Consider the following 21,225-nt stretch of genomic DNA (forward strand, 5'->3'; position numbering starts at 1 on the left):
GGGCTCCTCCGCTGGGGCGGTGGGACGCCTGGAGACAGCGCAGCCTTACCTGTCCCGGCGCTCACCTGCTGTCTGGCTCGGGGGTGGCAGTGCTCCATGCTTTTCTGGGTCCCCCTTTCTGCGCCCCACCCTGAGGGGGGCGGGAGGGTGGGCGTGGGGCGCCAGAGACCGGCCGGACCTGTGGGACCCGGGGCTCGGGCTGTCTGGGGAGCCCGTCACCTGAGGCAGCCGGCTCTTCCGGGGCTGGGACACCTGTGGGCGGCCAGAGCCTGTGTCCCTGCAAGCTCATAAATACTGCAGCGCATCGGTGGCCGAGGGGACGGTGAGGGCAGCTGGCGCGCCCCTGAGGGTGAGCAGGTGTCCCCTCCCCGATTGCGCCCCCACGCCCCAGCTCCGGGCTTTCGGTGGACTGCGCCTCCAGACCCGGTGCGCACGCCCAGGTCCCCAGGGCAGGTGAACCTCAGCCGGCCAGAGAGCTGGGGCTCGGGCACACGCGGGTTCAGGGCTGGGGAGGCAGCTGGGGTGAGGATGCAGCCCGGTAGGAGTGGGGCCCGGAGGGATGCTGGAGACGAGGCTGGTCCAGGCAGGTGGGGCTAAGGATGATCGATCTGGGAGGAGAGTGGGAGCTGCCGGGCCCTGAAGAATAAAGTGGAAATCTGAAGGAAATCTGGGGGATAGATTGCTAAGGACGGCTGGGATGTTAGGGATGGAGTTGCTAAAGGTGACTGACACCCAGGATCGATCCCAGAACTGAGACTGCTAGAATTAGCCCGACGGAAAGCTGAGGATGGCTTTCAAAACGTCCCGCCCCCAGCCACCGAGCCCCTGGGCAGGAAGGGTTCAAACCCCAACTGCATCTCATCCTAGCCGTGCCATTGAGTCACCCGGTTGCTCAGTTTCCCATATGTGACAGGGTTGATGACGGCCACCACCTCATAGGAATGCTGCGAGGCCTCCCGGCATCAATGTCATTAATCTATGCAAAGCGCTGAGCAGCGAGGCTCGGAGACCTCATTAATTATCCTCTCTCGCCAGCATCTGCTGCACCACTCCCCTCAGAGACCTTTCAGCCATTCAGTCTCCCTCCCCCACGGACACCCTGACCGACGCACGCACGGACGGACGGACGGACGGCCCTGCCTGGCATCTCTCCATCCCCGTGGCACCCACCAAAGGAATCTGACCGTCCCTGCTTTTGACGCTGCCCGCCACCATCTCCCTACCATGAGCCCCCTTCTTGGGTGCTGGCTCTGCTTCTGTCTGCTCCTCTTTTCCTCCCTGGGAGTCCAGGGAAACCCAGCGTATCCTCATGCTACGCCAGAGCAAGTCCATCTGTCCTACCCAGGTAAGCGTCCCCGGCCCCTCGCCTCATCCTGCCTCTCCTTCTTCAGCCCTGGGGTTCTCTGCGGGTGAAGGGCTCGGGACTCACCAGGCTGGTGACTTGCTCTTCCGCAGCCTCACTGATCTGCCTCTGTGAAATGGGATTTCAGCAGGCTGTGTCCCATTGGGTGAGGAGCCCGTCACAAGCCCACCTCTCTCTGGAGGGCCGTCCTTGCTCCTCACCTCACTGTCTTACCCCGGCCCCGGCCTGTTGTCACACAGAGTACAGAAATCGCCTGTGGAAGAAACCAGTAAATGAATGAAGAGGGAACTAGGTCTCCCTGGGTCACCTCTCTCTCCATCTGGCTTTTTCTCTTCTTTCCGGCACGAGAAGGGTCCCTCACACCCTTCTAGATTTTGGAAATAGGCTCGTGTAGCCCAGGCTGGCCTCAAACTTGCTCTTGGAATTCCTAAAACTCCTGCCTCTACCTCCCAAGTGTTTGTTTTATTCTTTTGAGGCAGTTTCTCAGACTTGTAGCCCGGGCTAGCCTGAGAGTCTCCCTGTGGCTTCTGTCTTAGGATTTGGGGTGCTGGGATTGCAGGGGTGACCCACGATTCCTTTTTCTTCCTCCCTCTCTCCCTTTCTCCCCCCCCCCTTTTTTGAGACTTGGTCTTGGGGTAGAACCCAGGGCCTCAAGCATGCTGGGCAAGCACTATACCAAACCGAGTCACCCCCAGGACGTTTATAAAAACATCGAGTTTATTAAGACAGAGTCTCGATCTGTAGCCCAGGCTAGCCTGGAATTCTCAGTCCTCTTGCCTCAGCCTTGGGATTTCAGGCATGGACCACTGCTCCAGGCTGGAGGAGACCTTTTATCCAGAGGTGATGGGAGCTGCTCAGGTGACTCTAATTCCAACACTGAGGAGATGAGTCAGGAGTTCAAGACCAGCTTCAGCTAAAGAACAAACCTGAAGCCAGCTTGGGCTTCATGAGACTGTACTGGCTGTCACCTCTGTTCCCAGCACATGAGAGGTAAAAGCAGGTGAATGAGTCCCAGGCTAGCCTGGGCAATGTGAGACCCTGTCTCAAAACAAAATAAAAATAAAAAGAGGTGATGGGGCCCATGGAACAAGGGCTTGGAGACCCCGGCCCCTCTGTGTGCAGACTGCGTGGGTTCAAGTCCTGGCTTTGTCACTTATCTGCTATGGCACACTTGGGCACCCAGGGCCAGCCGAGTGACAGGAGGTGACCTTGTGATGGGAGTTATGGGCTGCCAATTGCTTTCTGTGGAGTCACACGACTGAGCTCTGAGTGGAGCAGAGACTCACCAGATCCTGTATTAGAATGAGTTATACCACCAGAAGTGACCGCCAACCTTAGGGAACTGACTCATGCGAGGGGTTTCCTTTAGGGATGTGTTGCTTTTTCTAACAAAGTCAAGAGAGTGCATTTCACCACATTCTCTTTAGGATTTTTTTACTGCATGTATTTATTTACTTTGTGTGTGTGGATGTGCCTATGTGGGTGGGTGTGTCCCTGCCCTGTGTATGTGAATGTGTGTGTATGTATGTGGGTGTATCCCTACCGTGTGTGTGTGTGTGTGTGTGAGAGAGAGAGAGAGAGAGAGAGAGAGAGAGAGAGAGAGAGAGAGAGAGAATGTGTATATGTGCATCAGAGGGCAGCCCCTCAGGAGTGGGTTTTCTCTCTTCCACCATGGGAGTCTCAGGATTGAACCCAGAGCAAGCAGCTCTCCCCACTGAGCCATCTGGCCAGTACCGGGATATTGTCATAGTTTATGGCATGGTGCCCTTTCCCTTTCTTTTGTCTCCCATCCCTCCGTCCTCTCTCCCTGGCCCTCTTCCTCCGTCCTCTCTCTCCCTGGCCCTCTTCCTCCGTCCTCTCTCTCCCTGGCCCTCTTCCTCCGTCCTCTCTCCCTGGCCCTCTTCCTCCGTCCTCTCTCCCTGGCCCTCTTCCTCCTTGAATGACCTCCCTTGTGCTTTCATATGGGCATAAACATGTGTGCATGTGATTGGTCAGATGTGGAGTCTTCGTATGAGAGGGAACGTGGGCTGTTTGCCCTTTTCATCTCCAGCATCCTCTCCCAACCACCCTCCTTTTAGACCGTTCCTCTCCCGCAAATCTGTCTTCTACGTCTGTGGGTTAAGACCTTTCTCTCTCTCTCTCTCTCTCTCTCTCTCTCTCTCTCTCTCTCTCTCTCTCTCTCTCTCTACACACACACACACACACACACACACGCACGCACACACAGAGAAACCTCTCAATTCTGCATATGAGGGAAGTTGTGATCTCTCTCTCTCCATATATATATATATATATTGCATCATATAGCTCAGGCTTGCTTTGAAATTACAATCCTCCTGCTTTAGCATCCCAAGAGCTGCACTCACAGGCATGCACAACCATACCTGGTTTATGTGATGTGATGTGTGTGTCAGTGTGTGCATATATGTATGTGATATGTATATTAACCTCACCCCTCCATACTTATCATATTAAAAATGAAAATTCAGGCCAAGCATAGAGAACACTCTTCATTGCAGCATTCAGTAGGCAGAGGAACACAGATCTGAGTTTGAGGCCATAGGAGGTCCCAAGCCAGTTAGGGCTACATAGTGAGACACTACCTAAAGAATTAAAAGAAAGAGAAAAGAAAGGAAGAGAAAACCCAGCTAGGTGTGGTGTTGCACTCCTGCAACCCCATACTTGGGAGGAGGAAGCAGGAGGATCAGGAGCCCCTGGTCATCCTCTGCTACTCCCTGAGCTGAAGGCTAGCCTAGGCTGGGCATCATGGGATCCTGTCCAGCCTGGGTTGAGCAGAGTGGAGGAGCCACTGTCTGTCACACATGACTGTCTGTCCAATCCCAACACTGCCGAAAACAAACTCCAAAGAGAAGAAAACGATAACCAGTACCCCCTGTGAGAACCTCATTTTTATTGAATGAGAACTGAATTACCAAGTTAGAGAAGAATGCTACTGTTTTACACGTGTTTGTTAAAAGCCATTACGTTTTATTTATTTATCTCTCAGTGTGTGTATGATGGCCAGAAGACAACCTGTGAGGGTCGGTTCTTTCCTGTGGGTCCTGGAGGTCCGTTTCTGATCGTTGGGCCCGGTGGTAGGCCCTTTTACCCACGGAACACCAGCCGGTGTTTTTAAATTATCTGACTTTTAAACATTTTTTATTGCCGAGTGTGTGTGTGTGTGTGTCTGTGTGTGTGTGTGTGTGTGTGTGTGTGTGTGTACGCATGTGCAGCAATACGTGTGTGGAGGTCAGTGAAGAGAAATACAACTCACTTACGTGGTTTCAAATTTCTCTTTTTAAACGTCCTGCATTTACTGCTGTGTGTATGCAGGAGGAGGTCAGGGGACCTGTGGCTTAGTTGGGTCGGCTCGGCGGCAGGTGCCTTTACCCACTGGGCTGTCTCAGCAGTCCTCACATCTGTTTACCTGGGTTGTTTGAGCGGTCTTTAAATCCCTTTATCATCGGGCTGAGTAGACATGGGGTTCACCTGGGTTACTTCCTGTCCAGTCTTTCTGGGAGGAAGTATGAATTCACAGGGGGCAGAAGCAGAGGACAAGAACTTTTTCTTGCTTCCTGTTGGTCAAAAACTTTAAATTACGCTGGGCGGTAGTGGCGCACACCTTTAACCCCAGCACTCAGGAGGTAGAGGCAGGCAGATCTCTGTGAGTTCAAGGCCAGCTTGGTCTACAGAGAGAGTTCTAGGACAGCCAGAGCTACACAGAGAAACCCTGTCTCAAAAAACCAACAAGACAAAAATTTAAAGCTTTTAAATTTGAAGTAATTTGAGACTTCTGGAGGAGGAATTCCTAAGGTGGTAAAGCTACCCAGACCTGGCTACACACATCTGTAATTGCAGTATTCTGAAGGATGAGGCAGAAGGATGTGAGCCCAAGATCAGCCTGGACCTTGTCTCAAAAATAATAATAGTATTTAATCCCAGCACTTGGGAGGCAGAGGGAGTTCCAGGAATGCTAGGGGTACACAGTGAGAGTCTGTCTCTCAAACAAAATAATAATAATAATAATAATAATAATAATAATAACAACAATAAATGGAGGCCCGCTGAGGTAGAGTCTGGATGTAGGTCATATAACCTGAAATAATGTTAATATTAGCAGAGTCCACTATCCTTATTAAAGCTTTTAATTTATTTTTTTTCTTTTTCAGATTAGTTTTTCCCCCCAAAATTTGGCACACTATATTTTGGATTCCTTATTTATTTATTTATTTTTACTACTTTTGTTGTTTTGAGACAGGACCTCACTATTAAGCCCTGGCTAGTCTGCAAATCACTCTGTAGACCAAGCTGACCTCGAACTCACAAAGATCCGCCTGCCTCTGCCTCCCAAGTGCTGGGATTAAAGGCGTGCACCACCACTGCCCGGCTCTGGCTGAGTTTCTTATTTTTTGAATAATTTATTTTTGACTCTTATGAGGGTGGGTGTTTTGGCTGCATGTATGTCTGTGCACCATGTGTGTACGTAGTGTGTGCAGAGGCCAGAAGAGGGCGTCTGATCTCTCTAGAGCTGAAGTTATATATAGTTGTGAGCCAAAACGTGAATGGTAGGAAGGGAACCCAGGTCCTTAGGAAGAGCAGCCGATTCTCTTAATTACCGAGCCACCTCTCCAGGCCTCTGACATCTCTTTATCGTTGTTGGTGTCCTGCAGTTCAGGCTGACCTTGAACTCTTCATGTAGCCAGGAAATATGACATCTTAAGTAATAGTGGTAGCATTATCACAAAGTGAAATTTGAGGGGGTTGATGAGACGGCCCTGTGGTTAAGAGCACTGGCTGCTCCTTCAGAGGACCTGGGTTCAGTTCTCCACGCCTACGTGACAGCTCACCAACATCTGTGACTCCAGTTCTAGGACACCCGATGACCTCATCTGGCCTCCGTGGGTAGCAAGTCTGCGTGTGGGACACAGACAGGTAGACACGATACACACAAAATAGATCTAAAAAAGAAAATTCACAGCTAAGACATGACTGCATTGGTAGAACACTCCCCAGCCCAACAAAGAAAGGAATAAAAAAAAAAAAGAATGAAAGAAAAATGGAACCAAGCCTGGTCACGTGCCCCTGCAATCCCAGACATTTGGGAGGCTGAGGCAGGAGGAATTCTGGACTCAGGAGCATTAGGACTGCAGTGAAAACAGAAGGAAAGCCAGGCACGGTGACACTGTGAGTTCCAGGCAACTCAAGGCTACTTACCGAGTAAGACCCTAACCCTAACGAAACAAAGCAGAATCAAACTTAACAAAGATGGGAATGGGCACTGGACCAGTTCTGGTTACAACTACAGACGTCCCCAAGGTCACCACTGATTTTAGCTGCAGGACCTCACCTTGGGCTTAGGGAAGGTGTGGCTTTGTCTCCTTCTGTGCTTCGCCTGGATCTGTAGTCCCGGCTGCCCTCAAACGGGAAACCCTCCCACCTCAGTTTCCCGCATGCTGGAATCGCAGGGGTGCGCACACCCACAGCCAGCACTTAATTCTGTATCTTTCGTGGGCTTTGTATTTCCTGAGTATTGGTCAGTTGCTTTGTGAAGCATCACTATTTTAGGTTTCTTGCTGTTGTCTCAAGGTCAGTACCAAGGTTGTACTTGGGGAGCCAAGACTGCAGCTGTGACTCTGTGTCCCTCTCCGCACGTGGCACTGGGGGGTCTGGGGTGTAGATGTACTTATCACTGCTGATGCTGCCGCCCCTGATTCATTGGTTGCTTACGCAGAAGCCTGCTAGGTCTATCCAGTGTAAAGCCTTTATTCTTTCCTTGGTAGCTAATGAATAGCTTGGGGAGAGATTGCTCAAGAAGATGCAAGTCCTGTTGCTCCACAAATTTTCACCCACTAGTTTGTTTTAGCATCCATTGCGGCTCCTAACTGCAGTAATTCTTCATGCTGTGCTTGCCTAATTGGGACTTTTTAGTTTTCTTATTCCCTCTTTTCATATATATGTATGTAAAAGATGCTCTTTTGTATGAGTACAGATGAACCTCCACCTCCCACATCCTAGTCTAGGGCTGTGTTGTTGAGCCACACCCAAGCCCCTCACTGGGGGATTCTAGGCAGGGGCTTTACCACTGAGCCACGCCCCCAGCCCCTCACTGGGGGATTCTAGGCAGGGGCTCTACCACTGAGCCACGCCCCCAGCCCCTCACTGGGGGATTCTATTCAGGGGCTCTACCACTGAGTCACACCCCAGCCCTCACTGGGGGATTCTAGGCAGGGGCTTGACCGCTGAGCCATGACCCCAGCTGTTCCTTCCTATCTAATTGAAATTTTAGTCTTTCCATGCCAGACTTTTGGATATTTTCCATTCTCTGGGTGAAAATCCAGTACCATCACTGCTTATTTCTAGTCACAGTGTCCCAGATTTGGTCTCTAGGATTTTGCCCTGGCTTGGGAGTGGCGGTGTGCTGAAATGTGAGTCAGTGGCAGAACACTTGCCTAGTGTGTCTCTAGCTCTGAGTTCCTCCTGTATGCGGAAAGAAAATCCCTTCTTCCCGCATCACTTCAAGAGGCACAAGTGAGCGGGTCACTGACATGGTCTGTTTTATCGTGAGCCTCATCAGTCTGTTAGGACGCTGCTCTTCATGCAGTTTCCTCCCTGCTTCCTTCAGTGTGCTGATGTCTTCCATGTTGCAATACAGCCATGTTGCTTTCCTTTCACACCTGGCTGCTTTTAATGTTCTCTTAAGTTTTAGTGTGTGTGTGTGTGTGTGTGTGTGTGCGAGAGAGAGAGGGAGGGGAAGTAAGAGAGAGAAAGTGTGTGTGTGTGAGTGAGAGAGAGAGAGAAAGAGAGAGAGAGAGAGAGAGAGAGAGAGAGAGAGAGAGAGAGAGAGAGAGAGAGAGAGAGTGTAGAATATAATCCTGAAAGTTAGACGTGGAATGTAACCCTGGAAGTCAGATTACTCTAAAAACATCAGCCTGAAGGAGTGTCTGCTCTCACTGTTGTGATAAAACCCATTCCCCACCCCTCCCTACAGTCCATCTTGTCAGCTCCCGGGGTGTCCTTTCTGTATCCCTTTGTGAGCAGTGGCTTTCATACCCCATTTCCCCGTATTTTTAGGGTAGCCAACTGTATGTTTTGTCTCTAACACTCACTATGTCATTCAGGCTGACCTCAAACTCATGATCCTCCTGCCTCAGCTACCCCAAGTGGATGGGATTACAAGTGTGTACCACCATGCCAGCTCATATATATTTATCTTTTCCTCTGTCCCCCTCCCTCTCTCCCTTCCTTCCTTCCTTCCTTTTTCATTTCCTCTCTCTCTCTCTCTCTCTCTCTCTCTCTCTCTCTCTCTTTCGGCAGGTCCTCATTGTTTTCCTTGGGCTGTCCTCAAACCTGCCACCCTCTGGCCTGTCTCCCGAGTCCTAGGCTTCCAGATGTGTCCCACTATGCTTTACAGATGTGCTCCACCATGCCTTGCTAAGTTGACCTACACTTTCAAATCACTGGAGGAGAATCTATGGCCCTAATGTTACAATACTGCTTGATCATTATTGGTGTTATATTTGGTGTGTAGATTGAGCTGGCCTGGAACTCACTAAGTGGCCTGGGCTGGCTTTGAACTCATGGAATTACAGGTGTCGGGCTCCACTCGTATTTTGTTTGTTTATTGCTTGCTTGTGTGGGAACGTGGGTGTGCACATGTATGGAGACCAGAGGACAGCCTTCAAGAGTTTATTTCTCTCCTTCCACCATGGGTCCCTGGGATTGAGCACAAGTCTTTAGGCTTCTCGTTGGCCCTCCACGTGGTAAAAGCCTTGACTTGGTTGCTTGATTTGAGAGTCTGAAGTGCATCTCCCAACTTCTGGAGCCCCTATATTAGTTTTGGGAATTCTTCAATAAATCTATGCTTGATTTTCAAAAACAAGGAAGGTGGATGTGCAGTAAGACCCTGCCAAGAAAAGGGAGAGAGAGAGAGAGACAGAGAGACAGAGACAGAGAGAACTACTAGAGGCTGCCATTAAATAATCCTGTGATATAAAAAGCCACTGTGTACAGATTTGCTCTAGATCCAAGCGTGGTGACTCACTCTTACTATCCAAGCTGAGGCAGGGCGATTACCGCAAGTTCAAGGCCATTCTGGGCCACATAACAAGTTCCAAGCTAACCTGGGATACAATATGAGATCCTGCAGACAGGGTGAATACCACAGCTCCCTCCTGCCCTACAGGTGGCCTTTGTCATCCTCTCCCCCCCCCCCTATTACGTAGCTGGCATCCAGATGCCTGTCTGGAGCTCTCAGATGACATCACGTGCGTGCAATGTTGGCTGCAGGCTAGCACACAGGGCAGAAGAATAAGGACATTGACTCATTCTGTAAACCTCATTGTTGCGAGTTCTTTGCCTGAGGTTGTCTGCCCTATTCACTAAAGATGGCTGCCAGGGCATTCTCGGGATGCCAGACCTGAGGTCACCTACAAACAAAGGCACAAGGCCATAGTGTTGGCACAGAACCTCCAGCACACTGTGACTCAGTGCTGAACACCAGTGTCCTGGAAAGTAGCTCTTGTACTGAGATGTTTCTTTGTTTGTCTTGTCTTAATTTTAATTGATTTATAGTAATCACACATCAGAAGCTTCATAATGACATTTTCTCTTTTCTATTTATTTGTTTGTTTATTTGAGGTTTTCCAGACAGGGTTTCTCTGGGTAGCCCTGGCTGTCCTGGAACTCTCTCTGTAGACCAGGCTGCCCTTGAACTAAGAGATCCACCTGCCTCTCTGCTTCCTGAGTGCTGGGATTAAAGGCGTGCGCCATCACCTCCTGGCCCACTGTTGTACATGTATATAACATATGCATTTCATACATTTGTACATGTATATAATGTATGTATTTCATACCTGTATATACTGTATGTGGGTCACATTCACCTGCCCCTCACCCTCTCATGTTCCATCCCCACCTCCTACTTTTATGTCGTGTGTGTGTGTGTGTGTGTGTGTGTGTGTGTGAGTGAGTGTGTGTGTGTGTGTGTGTGTGTCCCACCCTGTGTTTCCTTGGTGATTTACTGGAGCACATTCTACACAAGAGCAGAGTATACATCCTTAAGGAAGGGCTGGGCTTGGTGTTTCTCCCTCCTTCATGTTTGATTTTGTTTTCTTTTCTCTGTATTGTTTTGGAGGCTGTCCTGGAACTCGCTCTGTAGACCAGGCTAGCCTCAAACTCACAGAGATCCACCTGCCTCTGCCTCCCGAGTGCTGGGATTAAAAGGCGTGCACCACCAACACCCGGCTGATTTTCTTTTTTTAAAACAGAGCCTTGCTGTGAAGCCCAGGTTGGCTCAGAATTTGTTACATAGTTCAGGCTGAACAAGAAGTTCCTGTTCTCCTGTCTCAGTCTCCGGATGCTGGTTATGTGATACTGGGATGGGACCCTCATCAGTCTCTGGATGCTGGTTATGTGATGCTGGGATGGGACCCACATCAGTCTCCAGATGCTGGTTATGTGATGCTGGGATAGGACCCTCATCAGTCTCTGGATGCTGGTTATGTGATGCTGGGATGGGACCCACATCAGTCTCTGGATGCTGGCTATGTGACTCTGGGATAGGACCCTCATCAGTCTCTGGATGCTGGTTATGTGATGATGGGATGGGACCCACATCAGTCTCTGGATGCTGGCTATGTGACTCTGGGATAGGACCCTCATCAGTCTCTGGATGCTGGTTATGTGATGCTGGGATAGGACCCTCATCAGTCTCTGGATGCTGGTTATGTGATGCTGGGATAGGACCCTCATCAGTCTCTGGATGCTGGTTATGTGATGCTGGGATGGGACCCACATCAGTCTCTGGATGCTGGTGACTCTGGGGTGGGACCCACATCAGTCTCTGGATGCTAGTTATGTGACTCTGGGATAGGACCCTCATCAGTCTCTGGATGCTGGTTATGTGATGCTGGGATAGGACCCTCATCAGTCTCTGGATGCTGGTTATGTGACTCTGGGATAGGACCCTCATCAGTCTCTGGATGCTGGTTATGTGATGCTGGGATGGGACCCACATCAGTCACCAGATGCTGGTGATGCTGGGAGGGGACCCACATCAGTCTCTGGATGCTGGTGACTCTGGGGTGGGACCCACATCAGTCTCTGGATGCTGGTTATGTGATGCTGGCATGGGACCCAAAGCTGTGCACTCTGGGCAGGCACTCTACACACATCCTCAAACCCTCTCTCGAAAATGTATTCTATTTTTATGTGTACGGGTGCTTTGGCTGCCTGTGTCTGTGAACCATATACAAGTCCGATCCCTCAGAGACCAGAAGAGGGTGTCAATCCCCAGGAACTGGAGTTACAGACAGCTGTGAGCTGCCTTGTCAGTGCTGGGAACTGAACCCAGGTCCTCTGGAAGAGCAGCCAGTGCTTTTAACCACTGAGCCATCTCTCCACCCACCCCAAATTTCCTTTTTTTCCCTTTATTGTTTTGTTCATGTTGGAGGGAGGCACACCTATGCACAGCGCACACGTGGAGGTAAAAGGATTTTTTCTTTTTCTTTTTGTTTTGTTTGGTTTTTTGGTTTTGTTTGTTTTGATTTTTTGAGACAGGGTTTTTCTGTGGCTTTGGAGGCTGTCCGCCTGCCTCTGCCTCCCCAGTGCTGGGATTAAAGGCGTGCGCCACCAATGCCCGGGATCTTTTTTTTTTTTTTAGACAAGGTTTCACTATGTAGCCCTGGGTGACCTCTAGTTCACTGTGTAGACCAGGCTGGCATCAAGAAATCTGCCTTCCTCTCTTAGGGTTAAACGTTGTCTCAGAAGACAACTTTTGGGAGCCATGTGGGTCTTGGGGACGAGCCATTTGACAACTGGTTTCTCTCTGGAGTATTTTCAACCCACAGTTGGTTAAATTCCAAGACCTGTAACCCAGGATGCTACTTGCCAATTGTATTTGTATGGATCCATGCTTCCTTACAACCTTGGCGGATAGATAGCCCTATTCCGTTTCAGGTACGGGGAAACTGAGGCTCGGGGAGGACTCCGTTTGGAAACGGCAGAGGGCGTGGACTGACCGACTGCTGCTAAGTGGCCCCCACCCCCTGCTTGAAGGACTTTCCCAGTCCGTGCTCTGATTCCTCTCTCCGCAGGTGAGCCTGGCTCCATGACCGTGACCTGGACCACATGGGCTCCAGCCCGGTCCGAGGTGCAGTTCGGCATGCAGCTGTCTGGGCCGCTCCCATTCCGTGCCCACGGCGCTGCCACCACCTTCGTGGATGGGGGAGTTCTGCGGCGCAAGCTGTACATCCACCGAGTGACGCTGAGGAAGCTGCAGCCCGGGGCCCACTATGGTGAGAGGGTCTGGGGGGCAGCGAGGTCCGTTTCAGAAGCAGCAGAGGCTGGGCTGGCGGCTCGCCTGCCCCGCATGTGAGACCCTGGGATCTGAGACCCGGTGTGACAACACAGGTCTGTGATCCCAGCACTTGGGGGGAGGCAGGAAGATTCGAAAGTCCGGGTCATCCCGGGACGCTGTCAGGTAGCCCAGGTTAGTCTCCATCATCAATAATAACAGCAATAATAATCTCCATCATCATTAATAATAACAGTAATAATGGCGTCCCTATGTTGTCCTCCCTCTCCAGCGGCATGAGGATGGAGGGAAGGTCCTGGTCCCTGCCTCCCCAGCTGACAGAGGTCTGTTTTGTGTTCTGCCCTCAGTTTACCGCTGTGGCAGCTCTCAGGGCTGGAGCCGGCGGTTTCGCTTCACAGCCTTGAAGAATGGGGTCCACTGGAGTCCCCGCCTGGCTGTGTTTGGGGACATGGGGGCCGACAACGCCAAGGCTCTGCCCAGGCTGCGGAGGGACACCCAGCAGGGCATGTTTGACGCAGTGCTCCATGTGGGTGAGGCACCGGTGCGCCCGGAGGCTGGTGGGCTGGGCGCTGGGCGCTGGAGGCTGGGTGGGGCTGGGTGGGGCTGGGGTGGGAGCCGAAGCTAACCCCAGAAACACTGTCTGTCTGAGGTTAAGACCTCAGTTATTATTGCGAGAGGTGAGGCTCACTCAAAATACACAGAAATGTTATAATAAATTAAGACGAATGGGCGTGGTAATCCCAGCAGTGGAGAGGCTGAGGCAGGAGGGTTGCCCAGAATTCAAAACCAGCTTAAACAGCTTTGTGAGGCCTTGTTTAATAAAGCCAAGGTTTATGGGGTGGCTTAGGGGTAGAGCCCCTGCCTAGAATTCCCCAGTGAGGTGCTGGGTTGTGGCTCAGTGGTAGAGCATCTGCCTAGAATCCCCCAGTGAGGTGCTGGGTTGTGGCTCAGTGGTAGAGCCCCTGCCTAGAATTCCCCAGTGAGGGGCTGGGGTGTGGCTCAGTGGTAGAGCCCCTGCCTAGAATCCCCCAGTGAGGGGTTAGGGGTGTGGCTCAGTGGTAGAGCCCCTGCCTAGAATCCCCCAGTGAGGTGCTGGGTTGTGGCTCAGTGGTAGAGCATCTGCCTAGAATCCCCCAGTGAGGTGCTGGGGTGTGGCTCAGTGGTAGAGCCCCGCTACATCTTGATCCTAGGAAGCAGATCCTGGGCCTCACTCCCTTCCATTCCCTACTTCCCTCCAGGAGACTTTGCCTACAACATGGACCAGGACAACGCTCGTGTTGGGGACAGATTCATGCGGCTCATTGAACCTGTGGCTGCCAGCCTGCCATACATGACATGCCCCGGGAATCACGAACAGCGCTAGTGAGTATGGAGGGCTGCAGAGGCGGGCAAAAGCAGATTAGTGAACACGATTGCGTAGTCTCACTTAAGTCCCTCACGCTGCAGGTGCCTCATGTGCGCTAGAAAAGGGAGGGATAAAAGAAAGGGTGGGCTGGGAGCCGCACTCTGCTCTGAAAGTTGAAAGACAGAGGCTGCTGAATCCAAGTCCTTACTCCTTGTTCTTTATAATGCTTTTCCCCCAGCAATTTCTCTAACTACAAGGCTCGCTTCAGCATGCCGGGGGACAATGAAGGCTTGTGGTACAGGTAACGTGGAGGGTGCTGGGGGTCAGACCGACTTCCCTGAAGGATGGGTGGCGCAGACTCCGCATCTCTGCCCCTTGTCTTTTGACCCCTGTAGCTGGGACCTGGGTCCCGCCCATATCATCTCCTTCTCCACGGAGGTGTACTTCTTTCTCCACTATGGCCGCCATCTGGTCGAGAGACAGTTCCGCTGGCTGGAGAAAGACCTCCAGGTAGGCCCGGGTGCAAGCCCCCTGCGCCTCTCAGCCCTGTTGCTGTCCCTCACTCCGAGCTCTTTTCTCTAGAAAGCCAATAAGAACCGGGCAGCCCGACCCTGGATCATCACGATGGGTCACCGGCCCATGTACTGTTCCAACGCGGACCTGGATGACTGCACGAAGCATGAGAGCAGGGTGAGGTCCCCTCCCTGGGTGGCAGGGAGGCGTGTTGGGAGGCTGGGTCTCCTCACCTCCCTGTTCATCCTGACAGGTCCGCAAAGGCCTCAAAGGCAAGCTGTTCGGGCTGGAGGACCTTTTCCATAAATATGGTGAGTGACCCTGGGGAGTCCCCGGCACCATCCCTCCCCACCCAGAAGCCTGATGGGCAATCGTTCTGCCTTAGGTGTGGATCTGGAGTTCTGGGCTCATGAACACTCCTACGAGCGGCTGTGGCCGATTTACAACTACCAGGTGAGGCCCAAGGAGGACGCAGGACCAAATGACTGATGTCCGTGCGGTCAGACCCTCCCCAGCTGTCACCCACCGTCCACTTTGCCCTTTCCTCTAGGTACTAAATGGCAGCCTGGAAAAGCCCTATACGAATCCCCGAGGCCCAGTTCACATCATCACGGGATCTGCGGTGAGCAGCGGGAAGGAGCTAGTTTAGACTGGTTTAGACATGCTGACGTCTTCTGCCTTCAGAACTGGGAGGCCGGGTGCTGTGGGGATGCGCAGGCCAGGGTAGGAAACACGATGGGTCACAGATAGGGAAACCACAGTCGTTGGAAGCCCTGTGTGGTGGTGTGTGCTTGTAACTCTGACATTCTGGAGGCTGGAAGCCAGAGGACTGCCCTGAGTTCAAGGCCATACAGTGAGTTCTACACCAGCCTGGGCTGCAGTAGGAGATCTTATTTCAAAAGACAAAACAGGACCAGAGTGAGCAATGGTACTCTCTGCCAACCCTGATGACCTGAGTTCAATTCCCAGGGCCCACATGTGGAAAGAGGGTGTCTGTCTGTCTGTCTCTCTCTCTCTCTCTCACCCTCCACTCAAGGAATAAATATCCTCCCGTGTTGTGCTGGGAATCGAACCTGGAGCTTCATGCATGCAAGGCAAGCATTCTTTCACCTGAGCTACAACCCCAGCCTGGTTGATTTATTTTCATTTGTTGTTGTTTATTTTTGTGTGGGGGTGCAGAGTTCACATGTGAAAGAGAGAGACAACACACTAGGGTGGTTCTCTCCTACCATGGGTGTTCTGAAAGAGAGAGACAACACACTAGGGTGGTTTTCTCCTACCATGGATGTTCTGAAAGAGAGAGACAACACACTAGGGTGGTTCTCTCCTACCATGGGTGTTCTGAAAGAGAGAGACAACACACTAGGGTGGTTCTCTCCTACCATGGGTGTTCTGAAAGAGAGAGACAACACACTAGGGTGGTTCTCTCCTACCATGGGTGCTCTGGGCACCAAGCTCAGGTTGCTAGGTTTGGTGGCAATGTCTTTATCTGCCAAGTCACCTTATCAGCTCCCAGTTTATTTTATTTTATTGTTTGTTTGTTTTGTTTTTCCAGACAGGGTTTCTCTGTTTAACTGTCCTGGCTGTCCTAGAACTCTCTCTGTAGACCACCCTGGCCTCGATCTCGGAGACCTGCCTGCCTCTGCCTCTGCAGTGCTGGGACTAAAGGCCTGTGTCCACTGTCCTGTCCCCGTTTATTTTTGAGACAGGATCTCCATAATCCAGTCTGGTCTACACCTGATTAAGTAGACCAGGCTAGCCTTGAACTCTGTGATCCTCCTGTCTCAACCTCCCAAGTGCTGGGACTGAACATTTGTGGCCGAGTGGTAGCGGACATGCTCTTGGAGGCCTCAGAATCGTGGCCTGATGTGCTTCCTGCTGCTCCTGTGTCCCATGCTGTCTGACTGTCTGTCCTCCACAGGGCTGTGAAGAGTTGCTGACTCCCTTTGTTATAAAACCCAGACCCTGGAGCGCCATGCGCTTGAAGGAGTATGGGTACACTCGGATGCACATCCTTAACGGCACCCACATGCGTCTCCAGCAGGTGTCTGACGACCAGGTATGCCGGGCACGGGTTATAAACTGCACAGTCCGGTCCGGGGGATACGGGAGCTGAGTGGTTAAAACCTTGGGCTCAAAAGTAAATCAAACTGGTCAGGGTAGCACAAACCTTTAACACAGGACTTGAGAGGCAGAGGCAGGAAGATCTCTGAGTTCAAGCCCGGGCTGGTCTACAAAGCTAGTTGTAGCATGGCCAGGGTTACATAGTGAAACATTGTCTTGAAAACAAACAAACAAAAAAGTAAATCAATATATTGGGTGTGGTAAGGCATACCTAGAATCCTATCACTTGAGAGGTTGAGGCAAAAGAATTAGGGTCATGGCTTAGTATTACAGTACCTGCCTAGAATCCCCCAGTGAGGGGCTGGGATGTGCCTCAGTGGTAGAGCCCCTGCTTAACATGTGTGAGGCCCTAGGTTCAATCCCCAGCTCTGAAAAGGACAAGAAAACAAACAAAATAAAATAAAAATATAAACAGCTGGGAGGTTTAGGCAGTAGGAGTAGATTCCAAGGCTACACAGGGAGATCATGAGCCCAAAAGAAGAAAAATAATGTAGTCTGAAATTGGAAGCCTGCGTTCAAGTCCTGCACATGCTTCCTACCAACCACGAGACCCTGAACAACTTCTCTGACCTCTGCGGTCTTCAGTTTTCGTAACTGCGAAATGGGTTGACCACAGATTCTGGTTCGCCGTGTGCGGTGGCCACGTAATAGCACACCCACGACGTGCTGAGAACACATCCTGGCAGGGGGACGTTAGATAAAGGAAAGCGATTCCCCCACAGTCACACAGGCTCAGACAGCAGAGCTGTGATCTGACCCAGGTGCCACATTTTCAGCACAGCCAAAGCATGTGCCACGGGCAGGCTCTGTCACCCTTGCGTCTGTTGTCACGGTGACCCTGTAATCATCCTAGAGTGTTCTCTGTTCCAAATAGCATGGCTGCTGAGCACAGCGAACCATGTGCGTAGTAGCGAACCGTGTGAGTAGGGCAGCATGGGCCCCGGATACCCTGGAGCATAGCCAGGTGAGCTAGGCGTGCAGCTCAGTTCACTGAGCAATTACTTAGCAACCAGGAGGCCCCGGGTTTGAGTCTCAGCACCACATAAATGGTGACTCATGCCTGTAAGCTCAGCGCCTAGGAGAGTGCATGGGATGTTCAGAGTCTTTCTTGGTTATATACCAAATTCAAGGCCAGCCATGTTACGAGAAACTGTACCTCAAAACAGCCAAAACCAACCAACCAACAAAGAAAAAAACCCATTCCTAGGTGCAAGGTTAAGCCAGGGTGTTCCTACACAGCCCAGGCTGAGCTGGGCAGGTCCCCCTGTGCTGCCTCCCAAGAGCTGGCTCTACCGGTGCACGCCACACTGTGGCTTCATCTTGACATTTCAAATGAGGGAAACTGGGGCTCAGAGGGATATAGGGACTCGTTCAGGGTCATCCAGCTTTAGAGGGGGAGGTGGGATTTGAACCCAGGCCAGCTGGCCCCACAGGCCAAGCTTCCCTTCCTCATTGCTTCCTGTTCCTGATCTTCTCAGGATGGGAAGATTGTAGACGACTTCTGGATTGTTAGACCTTTGTTTGGCCGGATGACGTACCACTAAGACCCGGGCTTCCCTCATGAAGATGCTTGCTGCTGGGACCAGGCAGTATCCTGGCCTGGTCGGGGAGTCAGGGCAGGACCCCAACTCCCCTGCCATCCAGAAGCCTGAGGGTGCAGGCCTGAGAGAGGTCAGACAGCTCTCACCTCCTGGAGAGGTGGGAGCCCAGACTGCTTGGGGAGGGAGGGCAGGTATGTGGGCTCCATATGGCGGCCTCGACACACAGCCCCACCCTCCTGCGTCATTCCGACAGAGCAGGGGACCCATGGCCTCAGGATAAAGAGGCTTACAGCCATGGCTCCCTCGGGCCGTCTCCCCTGAAGGGTGTCCTGTGCCGGGATCAGCAAGGTGGGCACAGCCCTCATGAAGGAGTTGCCAACAGGGTTACTCTAAAACTCTCTTCCCACCCTGACTTGCATGGACTGCTTAATGTCCCCCTGTGCCTCAGTTTCCCAGCCAGCACTATCTTCTCCGGGCAGAGAGGATGGGGTAACATTATGGCCTCCCCCAGAGCACAGCTGACAAGACTTAAGTAGCACACAGATCTGCTATGTCCTCCCCTCGATGTCCCTCTCTCTCTTCTCCCTTTTACACATCCCGCCACGGCTTATGGAGGAGCTACCATACGCCAGGGACGGCACAAGACAGATCTCTCCCCTCGCAGGATGGACGTAGAAACGAGGACTTGAATAACAAACAGCTTATAAGGGATAAGTGCTTGGGGGGGGCAGTGTCAGTTTGCAGGGAGATGGGTGACACCTGGACTGCAGTTGACGGTAGGGGACACAGGTAAGGCAGGAAGGACGTCCACGGCCCCAGGCAGGCAGGTCAGTGTTTTCCCCACTGGCTGAGGGGGCCGCTGTGCCCGTCACCCAACAATGAGGGAGAGAACAGAGCAGTGACAGATTCCATGGAGCCTCGTGGGTCCCGCTGAGGGCTTTGGATGGAGGTGTGGGATGCCTAGGCTGGCCCCAGAAGATTCCTGCCCTGTGGGTCACCTCGTAGCTATTCCTCCATTGCGCCCAGCAGTCCATTTCTGAGCCTCTTCAGGGCTCAGTCTCTGTTGCCTGTCACTCGATCGAAGGCTCACGGAACGCGTCGAGCATTTTAACTTTCCCTTTGCAAAGGCCGGTGAACTCAGGGGCTGAGCTTCCTGAGTTCACTCTGAAGTGCCTTCAGGTTGGAAGCCCCAGCCGCCCCCAGCATGCTTTTAGACAGGTCCTCATGTAGTCCAGGCTAGCCCTCAACTCCGTGTGTCTGAGGATGTCCTTGGACTTCTGACCCTCCTTGCCTCCATCTCCCAAATGCTAGAACTGACATCTTTTCTACCTTAGGCTTCCTCCCTGTTGTCCTCTCCTCAGGGGCCAGGTCTCTGGGACCCCGTAACTACTTCAGTGCCCGATGCCTTCGCTGTGGGCCTCGATCGTCAGTCATTGTCTGGCTCCTCCTTGGGCACAGGGCTGTGCGATGGTGACTAGCGGCCTTTTGTTCACGCTCGAGCCCGTCACCTCCATCTAAACCTGCTAGGTTGGACTGAGGCCCCGGTGTCCCCTCTTCCCAGCCCGGCTGGTTCATTGTTGCCCTGGGATGGGTGTCTCTCAGTTTCCTAACAGCGGCCTTAGGAAGGATGTCACATGCCGAGCTCTGACCTGGCCGTGTCAGGGACAGCGGTGAATCAGGCAGAGAAACCAGGTCACCCAACCTGAATGACACACAAGGGGAGAATGTTGACCAGCGAAGGCATGTCATAAAGGGCCAACTGGAGGCTGTGGCGGTGCCACCGCGGCCTGACTGGAGGTCTCGTGCTCTGGGCCCGGCTGTGTTCCTGCCTGACCGGGAGAGTCTACAGAGAGTGAAGGCCTGCGCTAGGTAGCACTAGGAGGCCGAGCCCGGCTTTGCCCACGTCCCGTGTGACGGCGGCAAGTCACGGGGCCTTGTGAACCTCTGCTTACCTATGTGGAGAGAGGGGAGCCTGTAGGGAGCAGCCCCACACGGCATGAAAGGCTCACCACCAGCCTGTATTTTTCCCTCCCCTCCTTCTCCTCCTCCCTCTCCTCTCTCCTCCCCTCTTCCAGTTGCCACAGGCTGGACTTGATCTGGTGGTCTTCTTGCCTCAGTCTCTCTGAGCTGGAGCTACAGGCATGCGCCATTATTCCCGGCTGCCTTTATTATTATTTTGGTTAAGTTTTAATTTATTTTTATTTTATGTGTATGAGTGTTTTTCTTATGTGTATGTCTGTGCGCATGAGGCCAGAAGAGGGCATCCGAGTCCCCTGAGATGGGAGTTACTGCTGGTTATGAGCCACCATGTGGACGCTGGGAACCGAACCTGGGTCCTCTTCAAGAGCAGCCAGTGCTCTTAACTGCTGAGCCATCTCTCCAGCCCCCTAGCTGCCTTTTTAAATTTTGCATTTTGTTTTTTGAGACAGGGTTTCTCTGTGTGGTCCTGGCTGTCCTGGAACTCATTCTGTAGACCAGGCTGCCCTCGAACTCACAGAGATCCGCCTGCCTCTGCCTCTCAAGTGCTGGGATTAAAGGCGCGCGCCACCACCGCCCGGCCTTGATTTTCTTTTTTAAATTTAATTTGCTGACACAGGGTCTCACTATGTAGTCCAGGCCGACCCCAAGCAAGTGCTGATGTGATGGACCACAGCCATCCCAGGACACAGAGCTCTTCATTAACACTTAATGTAAATGCATTTAAAAAATTCTGTTATCATCTTCAAAACTCGACCTCTGGGGACTTCAGGGATTCCTTGGATTCTGTTGCTTCCCCAGCCCAGGTCACCGGTCCATAGTTAGCTACCCAGGGCCAACTATAGAGTGCGTGAGGAAGGGAACCTGAAGGGGAGTGTCCTCATTCAGGCCAGCACATCCCTCCAAACCTCACTCAGAACAGTGAGGCCTCTGCTCCAGGTGACTCACAGAAAGGCCAGCCGTGGGAGCTACAGCCTGCTGAGGGGGAGCCCTGTGTGTGCTCGCACGGGTGGGCACTGCCGCCTCCGGTCCATGTGCCATACACGGA

General features: G+C 52.2%; 1 protein-coding gene across 1 annotated transcript; it reads left to right on the plus strand.

Moving 5' to 3' along the window:
* Positions 1-526: 526 nt before the first annotated feature.
* Positions 527-20,616, plus strand: Acp7 (acid phosphatase 7, tartrate resistant (putative)). The gene is made up of 12 exons (XM_005086208.4): positions 527-1,345; positions 12,457-12,657; positions 13,025-13,207; positions 13,916-14,039; positions 14,261-14,323; positions 14,418-14,532; positions 14,605-14,712; positions 14,789-14,846; positions 14,921-14,988; positions 15,086-15,157; positions 16,457-16,594; positions 18,138-20,616. The coding sequence occupies exons 1-12, from the start codon at positions 979-981 to the stop codon at positions 18,201-18,203; spliced, it is 1,563 nt and encodes a 520-aa protein (XP_005086265.2). The 5' UTR covers positions 527-978; the 3' UTR covers positions 18,204-20,616.
* Positions 20,617-21,225: the final 609 nt, after the last annotated feature.

Source organism: Mesocricetus auratus, unplaced genomic scaffold, assembly GCF_017639785.1.
Source record: "Mesocricetus auratus isolate SY011 unplaced genomic scaffold, BCM_Maur_2.0 Super-Scaffold_100038, whole genome shotgun sequence".
Classification (NCBI taxonomy): domain Eukaryota; kingdom Metazoa; phylum Chordata; class Mammalia; order Rodentia; family Cricetidae; genus Mesocricetus; species Mesocricetus auratus.